Genomic DNA, 17,599 nt, shown 5'->3' with positions numbered 1-17,599 from the left:
TGAACAATTTTAATGACATTGTGTTCTTAAGACTGCGAAACTAGACAGTTTTAGTGCTCAGAAAGAAATAAAAATATATATACACACAAACATCACATTAAACCCCTGTAATTTGCCTGTTTCAAGAGAACCTTTATTTAAACGTGGATATAGTTAAACCATCTTACGTGTATCCATATTCAGCAGTATGTACAAGTTTGTACATCTTGTTGAAAACAAGATCTAAAATTGTTATTAAAAAAACAAGTAAAAACTACAGGAAGAATGTACATGATGAAGACATTAACATGGTCCATTTCTCCACACACAGATAAAAACAGAAACCAGAGAAGCAGACCAGAGTGTCAGCTGCCACCACCACACACACTTGGTCCACACAGATGCAAGTTTGAAGACGCAACATGTGCACAAACTGAGGCGAACGAAGGAGAGAAAATGTAAAGCGAACGTTCAAACTTTTGACAAGATGAATTTGAACAGATGTTCATCTTTGCTTCCAAGACACATTTGAACATACGAGGTCGTCTGCTGTGCCATCAGCGGGAATGTGTTCAAAAAGTTAAGAGTTGGAGGGAGAGCATATAGACAGCAGGGGAGAAGGTAAAAACCAGAGGCTGAAATTACATCTTCAGAAATGGCATATGCAGTATTACCACGGCCTCCCTTAATAAAAATACATTTAAAAGGTTTTTCTCGTTCAAACGTCTGACCCCCACCGTCGAGGGCAAAGCTGCCCTAGTGAGCGGCAGGGGAAGGCTTGCTGTCCAACAGTTTCTCTACCATGAGCTTGGCGTAACGCATGCGGCTGGCGAGTTCCTTACAGCAACCAAACTCCTCCAGCAGAGACAGCTTGTAGGTGCGGAACTCCCGCTTCTCGTCGATGTAGGTAACCGCAGCCATCAGCGGACACAGGATTAACTTGGTGTGGTCCTGGGGGGGGACAAACGAAAGAATCTGTGCGTGAGGCGTCATGAGACGGAAAAACAGAAGCGTGCATAACGGCTAAAGAGGACAGGCGAAGAACGGCCGGGAGGCGGTGTCTCTCGTGTCTAACCTGGAAAAAGTTGATCTGAACGGTGCCGTTGCTGAGGTGCAGGACGATGGCGCTCTTTGTCCTGAACCAGAGGGAGAGGTACGGCAGCCGGGCCAGCTCATCTCCTTCCCGCCGGGCCATGTTGGCGCCAGCTTTCAGCAGGTGCTCGCTCATGTAATTGCGGAAGTATTTCAGCAAGGTTATCTGGAAAGAGGGAGACACAGAGGAGTTAATCTAGGACTGCACGGACAGAGCGGGATGCTGTCTGACAGACATTTAATGTAGGGAATCAGGGGAGGAAATCGGCAGCCCAAGAGAAGGTTCAACTACTGACCTTCTTGTTGAGAGCAGCAGGGAAGGAGCGAACGCTCAGGTAGGATTCAGCTGCCGCCTTGTCGATGTACTGCAGGCTGTCTCCGTCAGCGTACATGATGAGACGAGTGTAATCGTTGAAAAGAACGCCAACACTGTTGTCACAAAGCTGGTAGCCTGAAAAAGTCATTTAAAATGGCCCATAAGGATAGTTTTCCACAGCCCTTAACAGGACACTCTCCGGCTGAACCTTCTGGCATATCTCACAGTAGCAAACCATCAGCATATCAATCAAACTGTATCTGTGGCCTGTTGATTCATCTAGATCTCAACAAATGATTGTCAAATTTACTTTTCTGCACACCTACATTGGTGTTCATGTGAACCTAAAGAACACTCACAGATAGACATGAAATCAGAGTCTAACACCTACCGAGTCCATATTTATCAGAGTAGTCGACCCATTTGCTGATCCAGAAAATGGGGATACACGCAGGATCCTCTGCTTCTTCTGTAAATCCACAAAAAAGATGTCTAAGAGCAGGGTTCACAAAAGCTAGACCTGGGAAATGTCCAACACAAACTCGAACAGGACTCTTGACTGAAAAGTCTGCTCACCTTGACGTATGACAGCCTTCTCGGAGGGCTTGGCGGATATGATGCTGTTGAGCTGCTGCAGCAGGTCTTTCAGGTTGCTTTCGGGTGGCTCAGCCTCCCTTCATACATTAAAAAAAAAAGCAATACAGAAGTGTCACATAAGGGCCCTTTTGCAAAATTTCCCTTCCAGTATGCAAAGGAGTAAAGAGATGATTTCCATTTCAAAGGTCTCACCTTTGCATTGGCTCATCTTTCATGTCCATTTTCTCTGTGCCGGCTGAAAAAAAAAAAAGCAAACATTAGCATTCTTAAAGTTAAAACATTTTTTAATCCAGGTAAACTGACTTACATCCTTCCAATAATCACTAAACACAACATTTCAGTTTTATTTCCAACACTTGCAGAGAGAAACCCTGCAGGGTCCGTTACCCTTGTTGTTTATAGCAGTCAGGGGGCGTCTCTGGCTGAGCTCCAGTGCTGTGGACGGGGCAATGGAGAAGCGCGGGGGCACGGTGAGACAAGTGGTGGGCAGACGTAGGGGGATGTAGCCCGTAGTGAAGAACTCATCCGCTTGCAGCTGAGCAATGGTAGGCCTCTGGGCAGGATCGGCATGCAGCATCCTTTTGATGAGCGACGACGCAGCTGGGTTGATGTGCTGCAGTTGAGATTATGTGAGAGGAAATTACATTTTTAAAAAAAAACACCATACATAGCATACTACTTTTTTGCACCATCAAACAACCTTACCCAGGGGATTGTGTAGTTGTTTTTCTTGATGCGATTGTAGGTCTCCTTCAGACAGGAGGTCTCAAACGGGGGCTTACCCACCAGCAAAGTGTACCTGAAAGAACAGACGAGGAGAAGACTTCTTCTACTGACCCACATGCTGAAATGCTGTCATTTCTGCGCGCACTTGTCGGTCTGCACTTACAATATGCATCCAAGTGACCACACATCCACCTCATAACTGTGGCCTTTTTTGCAAAGCACTTCAGGTGCAATGTAGTTCGGTGTTCCGCACAGGGTCTTCTTCCGTTCACCATCGAACTCAATCTTAGTGGCCAAACCAAAGTCCCCTGGAGAAGAAGGACAGACGGATCAAAAGTTAGTCATGGAAAGCATTTATCCCAGAAGCGTGGAACTAATGTGAGGATGGGATACGACCCCATCCTCCAGCACTGACTCCAACATCTTTACTTATGGGATAATGCATTCTGATCTATGCACCCGGCACAACAAAAGGAGGAAATGCCAACTCAATTCTCAACCAATTACCTATCTTGACATCCATGTCGTCATTTAGGAAGATGTTGCCCAGCTTCAGGTCCCGGTGGATGACTCTGTTGCTGTGCAGGTACTGGACTCCCTTGAGCAGCTGAGTCATGTAGTAGCGAGTCTCGGGCTCAGTTACAGCCTTGCGACGTTTGTGCAGCTCCAGCAGAGACTAAAGTGGATGACAAGTCTGATTAGCTGGCATAAGATAAATAAAAAGAAAAAGATTAGAAAATAGATGGACACTTGTGACGAAACACTTTAGATCTCTTGCTGTGTGATTCAAAAGGGGAATATGTGGCAGCAATGCAGCCACGAGGAGTACTATCGGAAATGGATGAAAATAGAGAATATTCACGTTTTCTTATTGGACGTAATCAGAGTACAATAAGAAAACAAAGGGTCGAGCATCACTGCGTTTATGCCACGACTGTTGATCATGTTCAGAAGTCTATTGGCCTTTCTTTAGCCTCCCAACATTGTAATAGGGAGGGGGGGGTGAGCAACGGAAGAGGCCGCCGTGTTAACCGTTGGTCCTCCACAGTGTAGTCAGTGGAAATAAAATGTCTTTCCATTCTCACTCACCCGTCTCCTGCAGATTTCCAGGACCACGAAGACAAAGTCGTCGTCCTCGAAAAACCCATGGAACCCCACGATGTTCGCGTGATTGAGACTCTTGTGAATAGCGATTTCAGAGGTCATCTTTTCCCTCTGGTGCTGCTTGAGTATCAGGGATTTGGGCACTATTTTGCCGGCGAAAACCTGCTTGGTCTCCACATCTGTGATTTCATAGCATTTCGCGAAACCACCTTTCCCGAGGAATCTTCCTCTCGTGTATCTCTTCATTGTGCGTGGGTCAACCAGAATGTCAGGGATTTCTTTGAGAGGTGCAGATTTCGGATCCACATGTCCCGACGGATTCGCCGGCTTTGCGATACCAGCACTCATGGTGGATTAAAGTGCTCTTCGGTGTTTTACCAGAAAACGCTTAAAATACCCCAGCAGTAGAGGTAGCAATGATAGCTGCCAGGGTCAAACTATTGTTAACCCTAATTCAACCGACGTTGGCTTAGCCTTGGAAACTAGCTTACTCCCATACACCTCTGAATTTAAATCAAAACTAAAGTTAACACTCTTTGGAAATAAGAGTTAATTAACTTTTGATTCGACTATATAATGCATACGGATCTTGATAGTAAAAAACAAAAAAACCTGTAGAATATTTAAAATTACTCGGCAGACTTCTTCCTCGATGGTTGCTGCGTTGTCCTGTCCTGCCTTTTGACAACAGTCACCGATACAAGTTTAAAATGCTGCCTCGCTCGTTACTGTGCTCGCTGATTGGTCCGCTTGATTTGAATTCCAAGGCGTTCCAGCAAAGCATCGTGGGAAGTTCAGTGCAAAAACAGCCAATCACTGAAGGACTACGTTGAATCCCGTGCTGTGATTGGCTAAATGACAAGTGATGGTCACCCCTTGTTTCCTTAAGCAAGTATTGATGGGAAATGTAGTCAGAAAGGGGTTTAATTCCAAAATGTGTTGTTGATTTAATCGTGGTTTAATTCATGAAGAGAAACGTTTTATATTTAAATATGAAACAACCACTGATGCCCTGTGTAAAATGTTTACTTATTGTGTAGCTGTCGAAAACTTTTAAAACTTTTAACTTTTAAAAATATACTTGAGGATCAAAAGTGAAAGTAGCCTACTAAGTTATAGTTGTATCGTAGTCTCACGGCAAAACTTGATAGATAAACGAAAAATCTATGGATTTGTGTCCATTGAAACGATATTCGCAGTTGTTGTTTTTTGTGTGTGAAAATGGATGCAACAACAGGAGAACAAAGTGTTACAGGATTTGGGGAAGTCATAAAATGACTGTTGCAGGATGTCTTATACGTTACAAACCAGCCCATGTGTTTTTTACCAATCAAAAATACATCCCAGCAAACATAACCTTCAGGGACCCTTTAAAGAATGTTCCCTAAGTTCTGCAAAGGGTACAAAGCCTTTAACCTTTGAGGAAGGATGTTCCCAAAATGTTACCAGCAGTGTATCCTGTTAGTGTTTGTCTCTGCGTGTCGGCACTGACCACACAAAGGAAGCTTAGCGTCATAACATTGTGTTTTTTTTAAATGGGTTACGCTTAGGGTTTTGTCAGTTTTGCTGAATCAGGGGCTGATGTGCCAGTGGTATTAGTTTCCAGATGGGCATGTCTGTCCTACACGGGGTCCAGTCTAATTATTTTTATTGATTAATTTATTCATCCATCCATTATATTCTACTCATCCAATGTTGGTTCCTGAGACAACAGGTCCAAGAAGGAAATCCAGGCATCTCTTTCCCCAGAAACAATCGCCATCTTGTCCTGGGTGAATCCAAGGCATTCTCTGGCCAGAAGGGATATATAATCCCTCGAGCATGTTCCGAATCTTCCTTGGGGCCTCTTAATCCTAATTCTATGGAACAATTTGAAAAATAATTCTGATCAAATCTACTGATAAAGGTACACCTCCACCCCTCATTTATTTTACATTGTAATGCACAGTGTCATTCTGCAGGACATTTTCATAAACTTAACAGTTCACTTTATTGATGCCAAGTGAAAGGTGGCACCTACATCACGACAGCAGTTTTCAATAAATGAGTCATTTCCAAACGTTCTTCTCTGAACTGTTCAGAGCCACCTGTAACAAAAGACAGAAAAATCTGTAAATCTTGTGGATAGTCTGTGTTTCTTTATCCGATTTAAATGAGCACAATTAAAGTATCTTTTTTTTTGATAAACTAGTTTGCTTTTTTTTAAAAGCTATTTACTTTTTCTTTCTGAGCCTATTTCAAGTTAAAGTCAGCTGTTGCTGTCTTTTAGTTTACCTGCAGCTGACACAAGCTTGTTTTGAATATACAGCAACTTCTGTATGATATTTTTTCTAATAGTTTACGTTGAAGTGTGTCCCTGTTCTGTCTAATGTACACACTCCTGCTTGAATTTCTGGAATCTGAGTCCCAGAAATGAGAACAGCTGTTGAAATCACACGATCACCTGACCAATCGGTCTTAAGCTCTTTTCACAATCAAATAAATGGAGGCTCCTTTCCTCACACTTGCTCCAAGTTTCACAAACTTTCTATACACCATAGGCCATTATTAAACCTTTTGTGTGTCACGGTGAAAGACCAGCACTCAGTATTGAGACTTTTGATTGAAAAAAAAAAAGCAATTTAATATACAGCATCATAAAGGTCTTGTGCTGACTAAGTTTAAAGGGCCTCAGGTTAACATTCTAAAGATGAAGCAGATCAGGTGTTCAAATCTGTTTCTTCTGGATGTCATTAGTTGACACTGTGACAATAGCTGACGATATGCATATAGATATGCTCATACCAGGACACTGATCATGCATTAGAAGGCTGGCCCTGATCCCACCGTGTATTTGAGAGACGATGATTTTCACTGAATCAACAGAGCAACACTATTTTTGAAAACTCAGTTTTCACCACGGAGCATCATCCATGCCTAAAGCATTTCATGACAAAGTTTGAATTAGATGAGGTTAATAAACTGCCAGTTGTGAGTCAGTGTGTTTCCCTCTCCTTACCACTAGATGACACAATTCTATCTATCTATCTATCTATCTATCTATCTATCTATCTATCTATCTATCTATCTATCTATCTATCTATCTATCTATCTATCTATCTATCTATCTATGTTTATTTTCTATCCTGGGCAACATTCTAATCACATAAAGCATCCTGAAATGAGCATTCCTGGAAAAGTAAAATATAATAATTTTCGTCTCACGTAACACACGGTTGGCACAATATGAATGTGTCTTCTGGATTGAAAGCGTAGCCTACATCTTGCTGCAAGGATTACGGGAAAAAAATAATCCAAAATGTTTATGTATTTGACTTAAAAGTGAATCCCAGGAAATGCAGGAGTCAGTAACTTGTCCACCGGGTCACATTAACATGTGCTCTGTGAGGTCAGGGATTGATGTTCTGATTGTGGGACAACATTTGCAACTCTTTAGCCACAGCTCCCTCTCTGCGAATAAAATGTCTGTATCCTACATATACCGACTGTCTCCTTGCTTAGTGAGCTCAGCTGCATGATTGCTGGTTTATAATATTAGGGGTGCACTCAACATAAATGGAATAAAGACAATACAAATAACAATATATATTGTATGGAATAAAACACTTAAAACTGATCATCCTGAGACCGACCTAAAACTCTGGCCAACACACATAATATTTAGTCTCACCTCATGAGATCTGGGCCATATCTGGCCTATATAACACACGCCATTGCCTTAACTGAGCCATTAGTGCCAAAGATAGCCCAGATTAAGCCCAAATGTGTCGGATATCTGTAACATACACGAATGCACGACCTAATAGACCGCTGTATTTGGCGGCACTATTCCCAGTCATCGGTTAATGTATTTTGCATTGAAAGTGATAACCGGAAGTGTCCATCGCTGTGCCTGACTTGACTCCGGACCGATCCATTTTGTCCTCACATGAAGGGACATAGTGGACCCCCGACCGGCTTCTTTGTGTCACATGGACAGTTATGGGTGCCGAGGCTTCCGTTTTGCCGGTGTTCAACTCGGGAGAACTTTTTTGACTGAAACTCTACTCATTGCGAGAAAGAGGAACGCAAATCCCAGGAAAAAGGTCAGGACACCGTGTGACTGCCATCCGCAGGGAACTTTCACTTCTGCGTTGCTGAAGTGTCTGTTCCTGAAAACGACATTTGTTTACGAGACTCTTGTTAAGAGGAAGCTGGCATGGTCCTCCTTCAAGTTTATGTTTGATCGAACCTTCCTGCCCGTGTCGTCTCCCGGCTGAAAATAACTGCGCAACAAGTTGTTCTTTTCCTTTTTATTTTTAACTCCTCGGCTGTTGTTGTGTTTCCCTGCGCGAACAGCTGACTCACTGACAGGAGGCCAGGCGGAACCGGGACATGGCGGTGTTTGAGCCTCCTGATCAATCCGCCTCCGGGTAGATCCAAGCGCCTCGGTCGACACTGATATCCATGGGCTGAGCCCTCAGAGGGTGAAAATGATCGGGTCACCGGACCTGCTGGCTTTTACCAGCACTGAGGGGTTTGGAGAGGGGGGAGAAGAGCAGGAAACCCAGGGTATGCCCGAGGAGTTCTCCGTCCCTCTTTTCCCCTCTTCCCACCCCTGGACCTCAAGAGCCCAGTTCCACAGAGACTTCATACTGGTGGCTGAATTCTCAGAGCAGGTGTGTGTTTCTTCTTGTTGCACACAAAAAAGAGACATGCTGATGATTAAAGAATAGATTGCTTATGTGCAAATTATATAAAGATTTTACTAGAAGCATAAACACAAACAGGATTATAATTGTACAAGCATTATTATTAGAAAATGAAAAAACTATTGTTGGCTTATAGGTGTCTCACTGTGAAATCATGTCCTCTTGGGTTAATGTTTGCCAGTATGACCTTAATGCATTCAGTAAGAATATTTGAGCAATTGCCCAATTTATTTGATTTTAAAGTCATTCAAAGGAGCCAACAAACCTCAGACTTCTTTAAGTTTTTGTGCTTTCCTCTGCATATAGTTACTCTGTTTTGCCGTCCATTTCTTTGTGATGGTGTGGCAACAGATGAAGAGTGCGTTGAACTTTATTTTTCAGGAAGTGTCTTTGAGGTTAAGATCTTTTTAAGAGAAATCTGCATAAGAAAAAAAAAAACCCTGATCATTCTACCCACAAGACGCAGAGCGGGTCACACGTAGAAACCCTGGCAGACACGCAGGCCCACTCATTAACACAGGAACTATAAAACGTGTCACACACACACCACGCCTCCATTTGCATGTGGCTTTACTCATCAATGTTTTTGGGCTTTAAGCTTCGTCTTTAGAGACAAAGACACTTTACATTTAGGGTGAAGAAAACGTTTGAAGAACCTAACTAATATGGATTTTGGGGCTTTTTTAAAATCTCTCTCCAAAGATCAGCATCTCACTAACGTTTGTGGTTTTCTGTCTTATTTTAGTCTATTCGGTTTCTTTATGTACACCAATTTGCAACAACATCTTTCTGAAGACACTTTAAAGATGCAGCCTAATTCAGTTAAATCCATTGTAATGCAATGAAATCAAATTAATTCTAATCTAATTTTCCATATTTCAGCTCATAAAAACTTGACAAGGAAACCGAGGAATTACATAAATGTTTTTCTTTGATACTTTTGAATTATGTATAGTTGTATACACACAACCACACGCTCCCCCCCAAGAGCATTTAGCGTCCTCATTGCCAAAGTTCAGAGCTGGTGCGCAGGGCCCTTTAAAGATAACATCCCTGTTCATCTTGCATTGTGCGGTTGAAGTTCAACACATGTGTGACAAAACATGAAGTTTGACAGCTATATTCAGTGTGTTGTATGTGCTACAGACTGTACAGGCTCCCGATGCCTGTTTATAATATTATTGGGCTTTACAAACTTGTCCTCTGTCTCCAGGTGGGTCCGATGCCTGTGCTCACGATACCAGATGACCAGAGAGTCATCAGCTCATTTGACCTCAACCACTTCTCGGTTCGCATTATGTCTGTGGACTACCAGGCGTCGGGGCCGAGCCACGTCCCTCCGGCCTCAACTGGCCCCCGACTCAACTTCAGCGAGGACTCCAAAGTAATCCTGGGAGATTCAGCAGAGGACTCGTTTGCGTACGTTCATCACCTGACTCTGTACGACCTGGAGGCTCGGGGTATGGTGCGACCTTTCTGCATGGCCTACGTGTGTTCGGAGCAGACGAAGCTGATGGAGAACTTCTCTGAACTGTTGACGTGCTTCTCTCAGGCGGCCGACAGCCTCAAGACGGGAAACAGACAAGCGTTTTCCACGGAGCTGCAGAGAAAACTGCAAGAGCTCGAGTAAGATCATTTTCTTTTGTGTTTTGATAGATGAAGAAAACACAGTCTCTTTGGGATCCGTGGTTTACTACGTTTGATTCAAAGCCACAAATTCTACATTTGGATACGGAAAGAACCGTGTCGGAGAGGAATAAAGTGTGAATTCAGATGTGAAGGATCCATGTCTTAGGACAATGGGCAGCTGTGTGTTTAGACTTGGAGTGAGTTGGCTCAGAAAGTTGGTGGTTTGTCAAATTCAGCTTTTGGATTCATTGTGAAGAAAGCCCATGTGGAGCCAGAGAAATAAAAAAAAAATGGCAAATGAGCTGGACAACTTAGAAGTTTAACTTCTCTGTATGAACAAAAAATGAGAGAGAAAGAGAAAGAGAAACACTCAGAACTGTACAGGAAGTCAAAAACAGTTTTCAGGATGTGGGCAGAGACATTTTTTATCAAACTCAGTGACCCGGAACCTAAAATGATTCACCATACAGCCCTAAACTAAACCCAAAGGTCATATTATGTTTAATAAACACGTATCATAGTTAACTGCCAAAGTTGTGGGCAAAAATCCTTGCTTTGATTAAACAAAAAAATGAATGATTATGATAATCATTAGTTTACATACAGTACCATGATATTGTGTGGGTTCTCTCTGGGGACTCTGGCTTCCTCCCACCGTCCAAAAACATGCATGTTAGATTAACTGGTGTCTCTGAAATTGTCCTTAGGAGTGAGTGTGTGTGTTTGTTTGTCTCATTTGTCTCTGTGTGGCCCTGTGATGGACTGGCGACCTGTCCAGGGTGTTCCTCGCCTGATGACCGCTGCGATAGGCTCCAGCCCGCCGCGACTCCACCGACGGATTAAGCGGGCATAGAAAATGGATGGATGGTTTAGCTACTTTACAAAGTGTCTCACCGTTCACAAAAGAGAAACTGGCGAGCTTATTTTCCAGCTATGAAACCTCTGGTTCGTGACACCATCGTCAGTCCCTGTTCTCACAAAATAATCTCCTATTTTCTGCTGCTTGTACTGTTTTTACGGTGCAGTTTTGAAATAAGACTATGGGGAAAAAAAGACAACACATCCTGAATGAAAGACCACTCTTTCAGCAGACATCTGTCTAGCCAGAGAAGGTGAAATCATCTGATTTATGCTGGAAATACGTGAGAATACTGGACTCCGCGCACCGCTTGGGATGATAAATATGTCATCTGTTCTGCATGTAAAGGCAAAGCTGTTGTCAAAAAAATATGCTTTTTCACAAAATATGCTTTTGAATACTTGTTTAATTTCAAGTCAACAGTCATTTTAGAACGGACAATTACAGCTTCTGTATTTGAACACTCGATCGCTTTAAAGATTCAATCAAAACAGTCTTTTTTTGGGTCCATTAAAGGCTTCAGAACAACTGAAAAATCCATTTAGTTTTCCCCCATTGTGTAACAGCACACAGGGTCAGCTCAGGGTTCTATTTAGCAGATGGCTAAACTATAGCGAAACTAAGTCAAATGTTCTTGGAAAATCTCATCTCTGGACATTTTTCTTGTCACCTTGCTGCAGTAACATATATAGAGGTGTCCTGACGTCTGTGTCTCGCGACATCTCAGTTGCGTCTGTAGTTCTGGACTAAACATCCCTTTCTCTGACTGTTCCAGGTACAAACGGTCGACTCTGCTACAGGAGGCGACAAATGGGTCCACTGAAGTTGAAGGGAAAGGCGATGAGCTTGAAGCTGTAGAGCGTTCGATCTTAAATCACAGAGAGCTCCTCCGCCAGGTCACATCTTACCCAAACAGAAAGCTCAAGCAGCCTGACTTCCTGCCCTATGACCCTGCCGACTCCCTCAGTGATCCGATTGCGTTGCTGCCTCCTGAGCCCTGCCCCTCCCTCCCTGGCTCCACCTCTTGCAGGTCAGAGCGCCGTCTGAAGCCGCTACAGGAGCTTTGCAACGCCTACTTCCTGTCCCTGATGAAGGAGCAGCTCGCGGACGCCGAGCGCCGTCTGCGCGGTGACAGGAGTGTCCTGCGAACTTCTCGTGTCACACAGTCCCTTTCCAGAAATCTGAAGCTCACAAACTTTCTGTTTGAACTGTGGAGCCCAGAGGACCTTGAGGAGGAAGAGGCGGAGGGCGCTGAGGTTGAGCCACAGAGAGTTTCAGGGAGTAAGAAGGGTGTTGAGAGCTTACAATCGGAACCACAGAGCATGGATTCCTTCTTCTCCTGTGTGGAAGAGATAGCGATCAAACTAGAGGCAGGAGAAGCGAGGACTGCGACCCCTGACCCATTGGCTGCCTCAGAGATGACTGGGAGCATGAGCAGCGGTGACAGCATTGAAGTGCTCGGCACTGAGAAGTCTTATCGGACGCAGCAGGTCGTTTTTGGGTCTGACAGCAGAGGTACGGCCAACGTAAAGAAGTGTTGCTTTTTTCTCTTTTATCTGACTTTAAATATTGCTTCTTAGGCACATGTTTTTTTTGTCATTATCTGGTATTTTAGATAAGCAGTGATTGATAGAAAGAAAAATGAAAATATTTGCCACATCCTTTCTCATCTGTAGGAGCAGTAGTTGATTTGGCATTAATGAGAACGTCTCTCTTGTCTTTTTATGGATTAAACATCGATATTTGTGTCAAGTATTAATACTCGCAGGCATGTCCTACTTTTGGATGCAGCCAGAGTAGCTTTTTCTTTCCATTTTCAGGCTTTGTGATCAGCAAAACCAACTGGCTGCTGGTTGTAGCTTCTTATGGGACAAATAAGTGATCCTCCATCCACTCGTATAGAGATACTCATGAGCCTAGAGGCTGATGAGCATATTTCAGGAAAACTTTAACTCCTTTCAGCAGTGTAAGCTGTTCAGTGTAGCTTCAAAAACAAGTTGTCAGCTGTTTAATGAACATTCAAAAGATTCAACTGATTGAAATAGTCAAGCTGCAGCTGGCCTTTTGTTGGATGTCAGTATAAAATTGGAAAACGACCAATGATTAAAGAACGATTTTAAGATATCCCTCTGTTTTGATGTAATGTAGATAAAATGACAATCGGACAAACTGAGAGTCCTGTCTCCTCCACAGAAGCACCGGTGGGGACGACAGACGGTTGCATCCGACGTGCACCAGTAGATCCAGGCGTCCGCCGCATGCCAGCCTACGCCAAACGGGCCAATAGCGAGGACAGCATCGAAGTGCTCAGCACCACCGAGTCCATTTTCCCCGACGACCTCACTGCCATCACAGAGGAAGACGCAGAGCAGCACCCTCTCACGAATGGCTTTAAGAATGACGAAGAATCCCACACTGGGTGTCAGTCTGACAAAGTCGTCAAAGAGGAGCAAACGCTGAGGGCTGCTAATTCAGAGAATGAACACGAAGATGAAGGGCCTGCTGAGAGAGAGGAGCATTCGAGGCGAATGATAATGATTAGTGGTGGTGTTACGATTAAAGATGACTCAGATCTTGAGAGAAGAAAGGAAGTCCATGAAGACACCACTCATGAGAAGAAGTGCAAACCTCTGCAAGGTAACGCATCTTGTACAAAAAAATCCATTTCTTAACCCACATATACAGTAAATATAATGAGGACCATAAATCCTGAGCTCACAGTGGAATATTTATAATTGAAATATTTATAATATGAAAAAAAGACTAATCTAAGACTTATCTAAGTCTCCATTACTTGTTTGCCCTGTCTTTGATTTTCCTGCTCTGGAGTGAAGCATCGATTTCATCTAGCAGAAGATGAGCCATTAGTAGAATAGGTCCAGCAGAAAGTCCTCAGTTAACACTGCAAAGGTGTACTTACACTGCAAATTACAAATGTGTGGACCTTTCATTGAGAGAATAATCCTGTTTGAACTGGCCCGTCCTTTCTAAAGATAAGCCAGAGAGGGGAGAACTCTGCCAAGCTGTCAGATTTTGATTGGCAGCCAATAGTTGAAACAAAGTGAGCTTGTTACTTAGGTCCACGGTTGAAATCATGGTTTTATTTTCTTATTATGTTGATAAGAATGAGAGAAAGAGGCTATTCAGCTGCTGAACGTTGAGTTGAAAATGACTAAATCAATGAATTACCAATTTGATAAAGACGTAAAGTGGTGTAAGAGGGTGAATTTCACTTATTTTTTACAGCAGACATGACATTATCACATCAGTCAAATGACCTCAAATTTATCTCTCAGTAAATTTACACAGTAATTAAGTACAGAGGAAAGCTACTAGATTCCACTGGGTTAATCGAATATAATTCAACTATTTTTACCACACAGCTGAAGTAGCAGTGGAGTCGACCCCACAGTGGCCTGAGGTCCATCAGAGGGCGAGGGCGGTGCCCGGCCTCCGCGTGAACTTCGCCCCTCCGGTCGTCCTGGCAGAGAACAACTCCCGTGCTCCGCCATGTGCTCCTCTGAGGCTGCTGAGTGTCGACGAGATGTCTGACTGCATCAGCTTCACTGGCTCCTCAGACCCACCCTCCCCAACTCAAAGTAACCAGAGAAGCACCCACTTGAATAAGAGGAGGAGACGGAAGGCTGGACTCAGAGCCCTCAGGTTCATCAAGCAACACTCGTTTTCCCAGCATGCCGTGTTTTGTCTCCTGAGCGGCCGGCCACTGGTTGTCATCGCAGGAGATGAGATTTTGCTGAGGAAGCTGGTGGATGCTCTGAGCCTCTTCCTCCCTGCTCCTGGTCCTGCCAGAGGTGCTGTGATGCCGTGTTTGACCGCGGCCCTTCAGCTGACCGACCTCTTCACCTGGAGACTGATGGGAATACACCGGTGAGGATTACCTGCCTGCCTTTGTCGTTTAAAGAGCCCACGTCATGCACGTTAGCGATTCATTGTTTTATGTGGATGCTGATTCATGAGGGTTCTTCTGTTGAACTCGTCATTTTAGCTCACGTCTCTTAAAGGCCCGAGTTGCTCCAATTATTCACTAATTATAGTATTAAAGACTTTCATACATTCTTCTTTCCCCGAGTGATTCTAAGCTGTTTTCCCTGCTTTAATCTTCCGTTTGTTTGGGTTTGCTCCTAAGGGACGGTGCAGATTTATTAACAAGTGGGGTAAATTCAGAGGCCATATTTTTTTAATAAGTAGTTTCCAGAGTGATGCCACAAAATAATGAAACTGTGCTTCACGTCATCATGCTCTGTTGTGTGTTGGCAAAACAACTGCAATCACAGTTGGACTCAGCATAAAATAATCATCTTAATTTGATACTCTAGATTCCATAGGCCTTGAAGTGTCTTACTGTGTTCGGTAGTTTTCGTCTTTTGTCAGCTGATGAAACCCTGCAAAGTAACAACATAAATCCTTATTTTTCCCCTCCCCAGATCACCCTCCAACTCATCTTCCCCCATTATCAAGTCTCTGGCTCAATATAGTCGTTATCTGGCTCTCCTGGACCTCGATCAGAGGACCCTGCAGTCTCCCTCCTACTCTGGCTCCCTCATCAACGTACTGGCCAATCCTCATACTGGCATTGGTCGAGGCATCACCTACCTGCTGCACCTGGAGAGCTGCCTGACTTCGCTGGCCAACCGCGTACTGCTGCACACGTTCGCACCTCCTCCACGACGTCCACGCGCCGCTGCGAGAGCCAGTGCTACAGAGGGAGAGGAGAATCTGCGCGCACGAGGAGTCTGCAGCGGTGAAGGCGATTTAAGAGTGATGCACTTTCTGTCGGACCTCATCACGCAGCGCCATGCAGGACGTGGACCTCCGGTTTTAAAGTGCTCCTACAGCTCAGTGCATCTCCACAAAAATGCAAATGCAACATAAAGAGTGCAAAAGAAAAGACACCGAATGAGCACAAGATGCTCGATTTTAACACCTGCAGTGAAATGCAGGGCTGTCCCGTAACGTCAGCGGTTCAGGTTAAATCACCGGCCGCTGTGAAACGCTGATAAAAATCAGATTTATTTTCTACGTTACTTGTCGATAATCTGGGTCATATATTTCAGTTACTGTGCATTTGTGCACTGGTGTCTCACTGGCACCAAATACTGCGATGTGCCGGCAGCCTTTTACAGCTATATTAGTTTTAAACTGTGTGATCATCACATATAATCATATGTGAATTCTTTGTGATTTAACATAACTGAGCCCCAAATGAACAAATGAAGCAAAAAAAAGACCTCAACTATTCTGAGAGCACTGTCTAACCAGCACTGTATTGTGACCTGTGAATGTTTTAGGCCGGATGGACGGTAAATTCTTATCTTTAGAAGAAAAGAAAAAAAACTTTTTTAAAAGTATTTTTCCTGCTTTTTCAGAATAGCAGATGTAGCTCACAAAAAACTCAGTGTAATCAGACAATAATCAGAGGTCACCTCAAGACACGAAATAAGTCATTGAAGGTTTTCATGTTTAATGACACTGTAAGTATTGGAAAACCAAGACTCTTCCTCTTTTTGAGCTCAAAATGAGAATAGTATTGATGTTGATCTCACAAACACTGGGGAAATGCTTCTTTGCCTTCTGGTGAGACTTATATGAAAACGCAGATAAGATATATCTGTACAGAAGTGTGGAACAGAGAAAAATAATTGAGGATCCGAACTTGTAAATATGACTTTCTACCTCATAATTACAAGACATGGATTTTGCAGTTATGACAAAAACACAAAGATAGCTGAGCAATAATGTACCAAGGCAACACGAACCTCTCAGTTTACATGCGTTATCTGAATGTATCCGAATCAAAAATCAACCGGTAACCTAATTCTACATATCTGTTGACTTTAAAGTGTTGCTCTTATTGAACCCTACAGCTAACGCTCATTTAGCATCTTATTCTAAAAAGGACGATTCTTCAAAGTCATACTCGCCTAACTGCTGAAGCTATAATCGGAGCTTTATTCAACCGCTCGGGTTGTATGTGCATCACGTGCATTTCTCCTCCCTGTGGTTATATAGGGTTGTGAATTAATCGCATGGTTTTTATAAATGGTTATGGGTTGTTCCGGACTCGTCTTCTAGTAGACTTCCTCACTGAAAAACACTGCCCATACTTGAAAATCACTTTTTTTCCCTCGTGCTGCCGACTCCCTACTCAAAATAACATGTATTAGTTACCATATGTTGGCCAAGTGCCTCTCATGCATGTCCACGCTGCGTCTCTTCACCTGTTGCAGCTATGACTGATGCAGACTGATGCTCATCACCCCATCCTCTCAGGTGGCAACGACACAGCAGGTGTGACTTATTGGTGCCAAAAAGCTGTTCTCTGTTCACACAGACGAACCGACTCATTCGGACACGATTAATTCTTATGCGAGTGCAGCAGACTTTTCCTTTTGTTTGCCGAATAAATGTGAAGCTACAGTTGGCGACTGTTAAGACTTGAAATGTTGGAAACTTTACTCTGGCTCTTGGAAGCCAACACAATTCATAGAATGACACCTTTAAAAACTCCCCGACGTGTAAAAAAACAAAAAACTGCTGTAATACAAAAATAACGGCGTCGAGAGAGTTTTGTTCCAGGATGGTCGA

At 43.5% G+C, this 17,599-nt stretch overlaps 2 protein-coding genes across 2 annotated transcripts; one reads left to right on the top strand and one right to left on the bottom strand.

The window, feature by feature from the left end:
• Nucleotides 1-111: 111 nt before the first annotated feature.
• On the bottom strand, nt 112-4,504 carry plk1 (polo-like kinase 1 (Drosophila)). The gene is made up of 11 exons (XM_072384728.1): nt 3,800-4,504; nt 3,218-3,386; nt 2,874-3,018; nt 2,690-2,783; nt 2,372-2,597; nt 2,177-2,219; nt 1,964-2,061; nt 1,779-1,856; nt 1,368-1,522; nt 1,055-1,237; nt 112-930 (listed from the first exon to the last, which is right to left on the bottom strand). Exons 1-11 carry the CDS (start codon nt 4,160-4,162, stop codon nt 736-738), a joined length of 1,749 nt encoding a protein of 582 aa, XP_072240829.1. The 5' UTR covers nt 4,163-4,504; the 3' UTR covers nt 112-735.
• A 3,256-nt stretch (nt 4,505-7,760) lies between these two features.
• LOC140305747 (guanine nucleotide exchange protein SMCR8-like) lies at nt 7,761-17,587 on the top strand. The gene is made up of 6 exons (XM_072384724.1): nt 7,761-8,472; nt 9,719-10,131; nt 11,769-12,508; nt 13,187-13,630; nt 14,377-14,881; nt 15,439-17,587. The coding sequence occupies exons 1-6, from the start codon at nt 8,287-8,289 to the stop codon at nt 15,884-15,886; spliced, it is 2,736 nt and encodes a 911-aa protein (XP_072240825.1). The 5' UTR covers nt 7,761-8,286; the 3' UTR covers nt 15,887-17,587.
• Nucleotides 17,588-17,599: the final 12 nt, after the last annotated feature.

Source organism: Leuresthes tenuis, unplaced genomic scaffold, assembly GCF_036924035.1.
Source record: "Leuresthes tenuis unplaced genomic scaffold, fLeuTen1.0.hap1 SCAF_4, whole genome shotgun sequence".
Lineage (NCBI taxonomy): Eukaryota > Metazoa > Chordata > Actinopteri > Atheriniformes > Atherinopsidae > Leuresthes > Leuresthes tenuis.
Note: the sequence above shows the minus strand (reverse complement) of the source record. Positions and strands in the feature narration are given on the sequence as shown.

Bases quoted from the DNA above. Each gene is read 5' to 3' on its own strand.
- plk1 (XM_072384728.1), bottom strand. From the start codon at position 4,162: ATGAGTGCTGGTATCGCAAAGCCGGCGAATCCGTCGGGACATGTGGAT. The intron at 2,220-2,371 runs GTAACGGACCCT...TTTTTTTTTCAG, and splicing joins GACTGCTATAAACAACAAGG to CCGGCACAGAGAAAATGGAC. The intron at 1,857-1,963 runs GTGAGCAGACTT...GTGGATTTACAG, and splicing joins GAAGGCTGTCATACGTCAAG to AAGAAGCAGAGGATCCTGCG.
- LOC140305747 (XM_072384724.1), top strand. From the start codon at position 8,287: ATGATCGGGTCACCGGACCTGCTGGCTTTTACCAGCACTGAGGGGTTT. The intron at 12,509-13,186 runs GTACGGCCAACG...TCTCCTCCACAG, and splicing joins TTTTGGGTCTGACAGCAGAG to AAGCACCGGTGGGGACGACA. The intron at 13,631-14,376 runs GTAACGCATCTT...TTTACCACACAG, and splicing joins GAAGTGCAAACCTCTGCAAG to CTGAAGTAGCAGTGGAGTCG.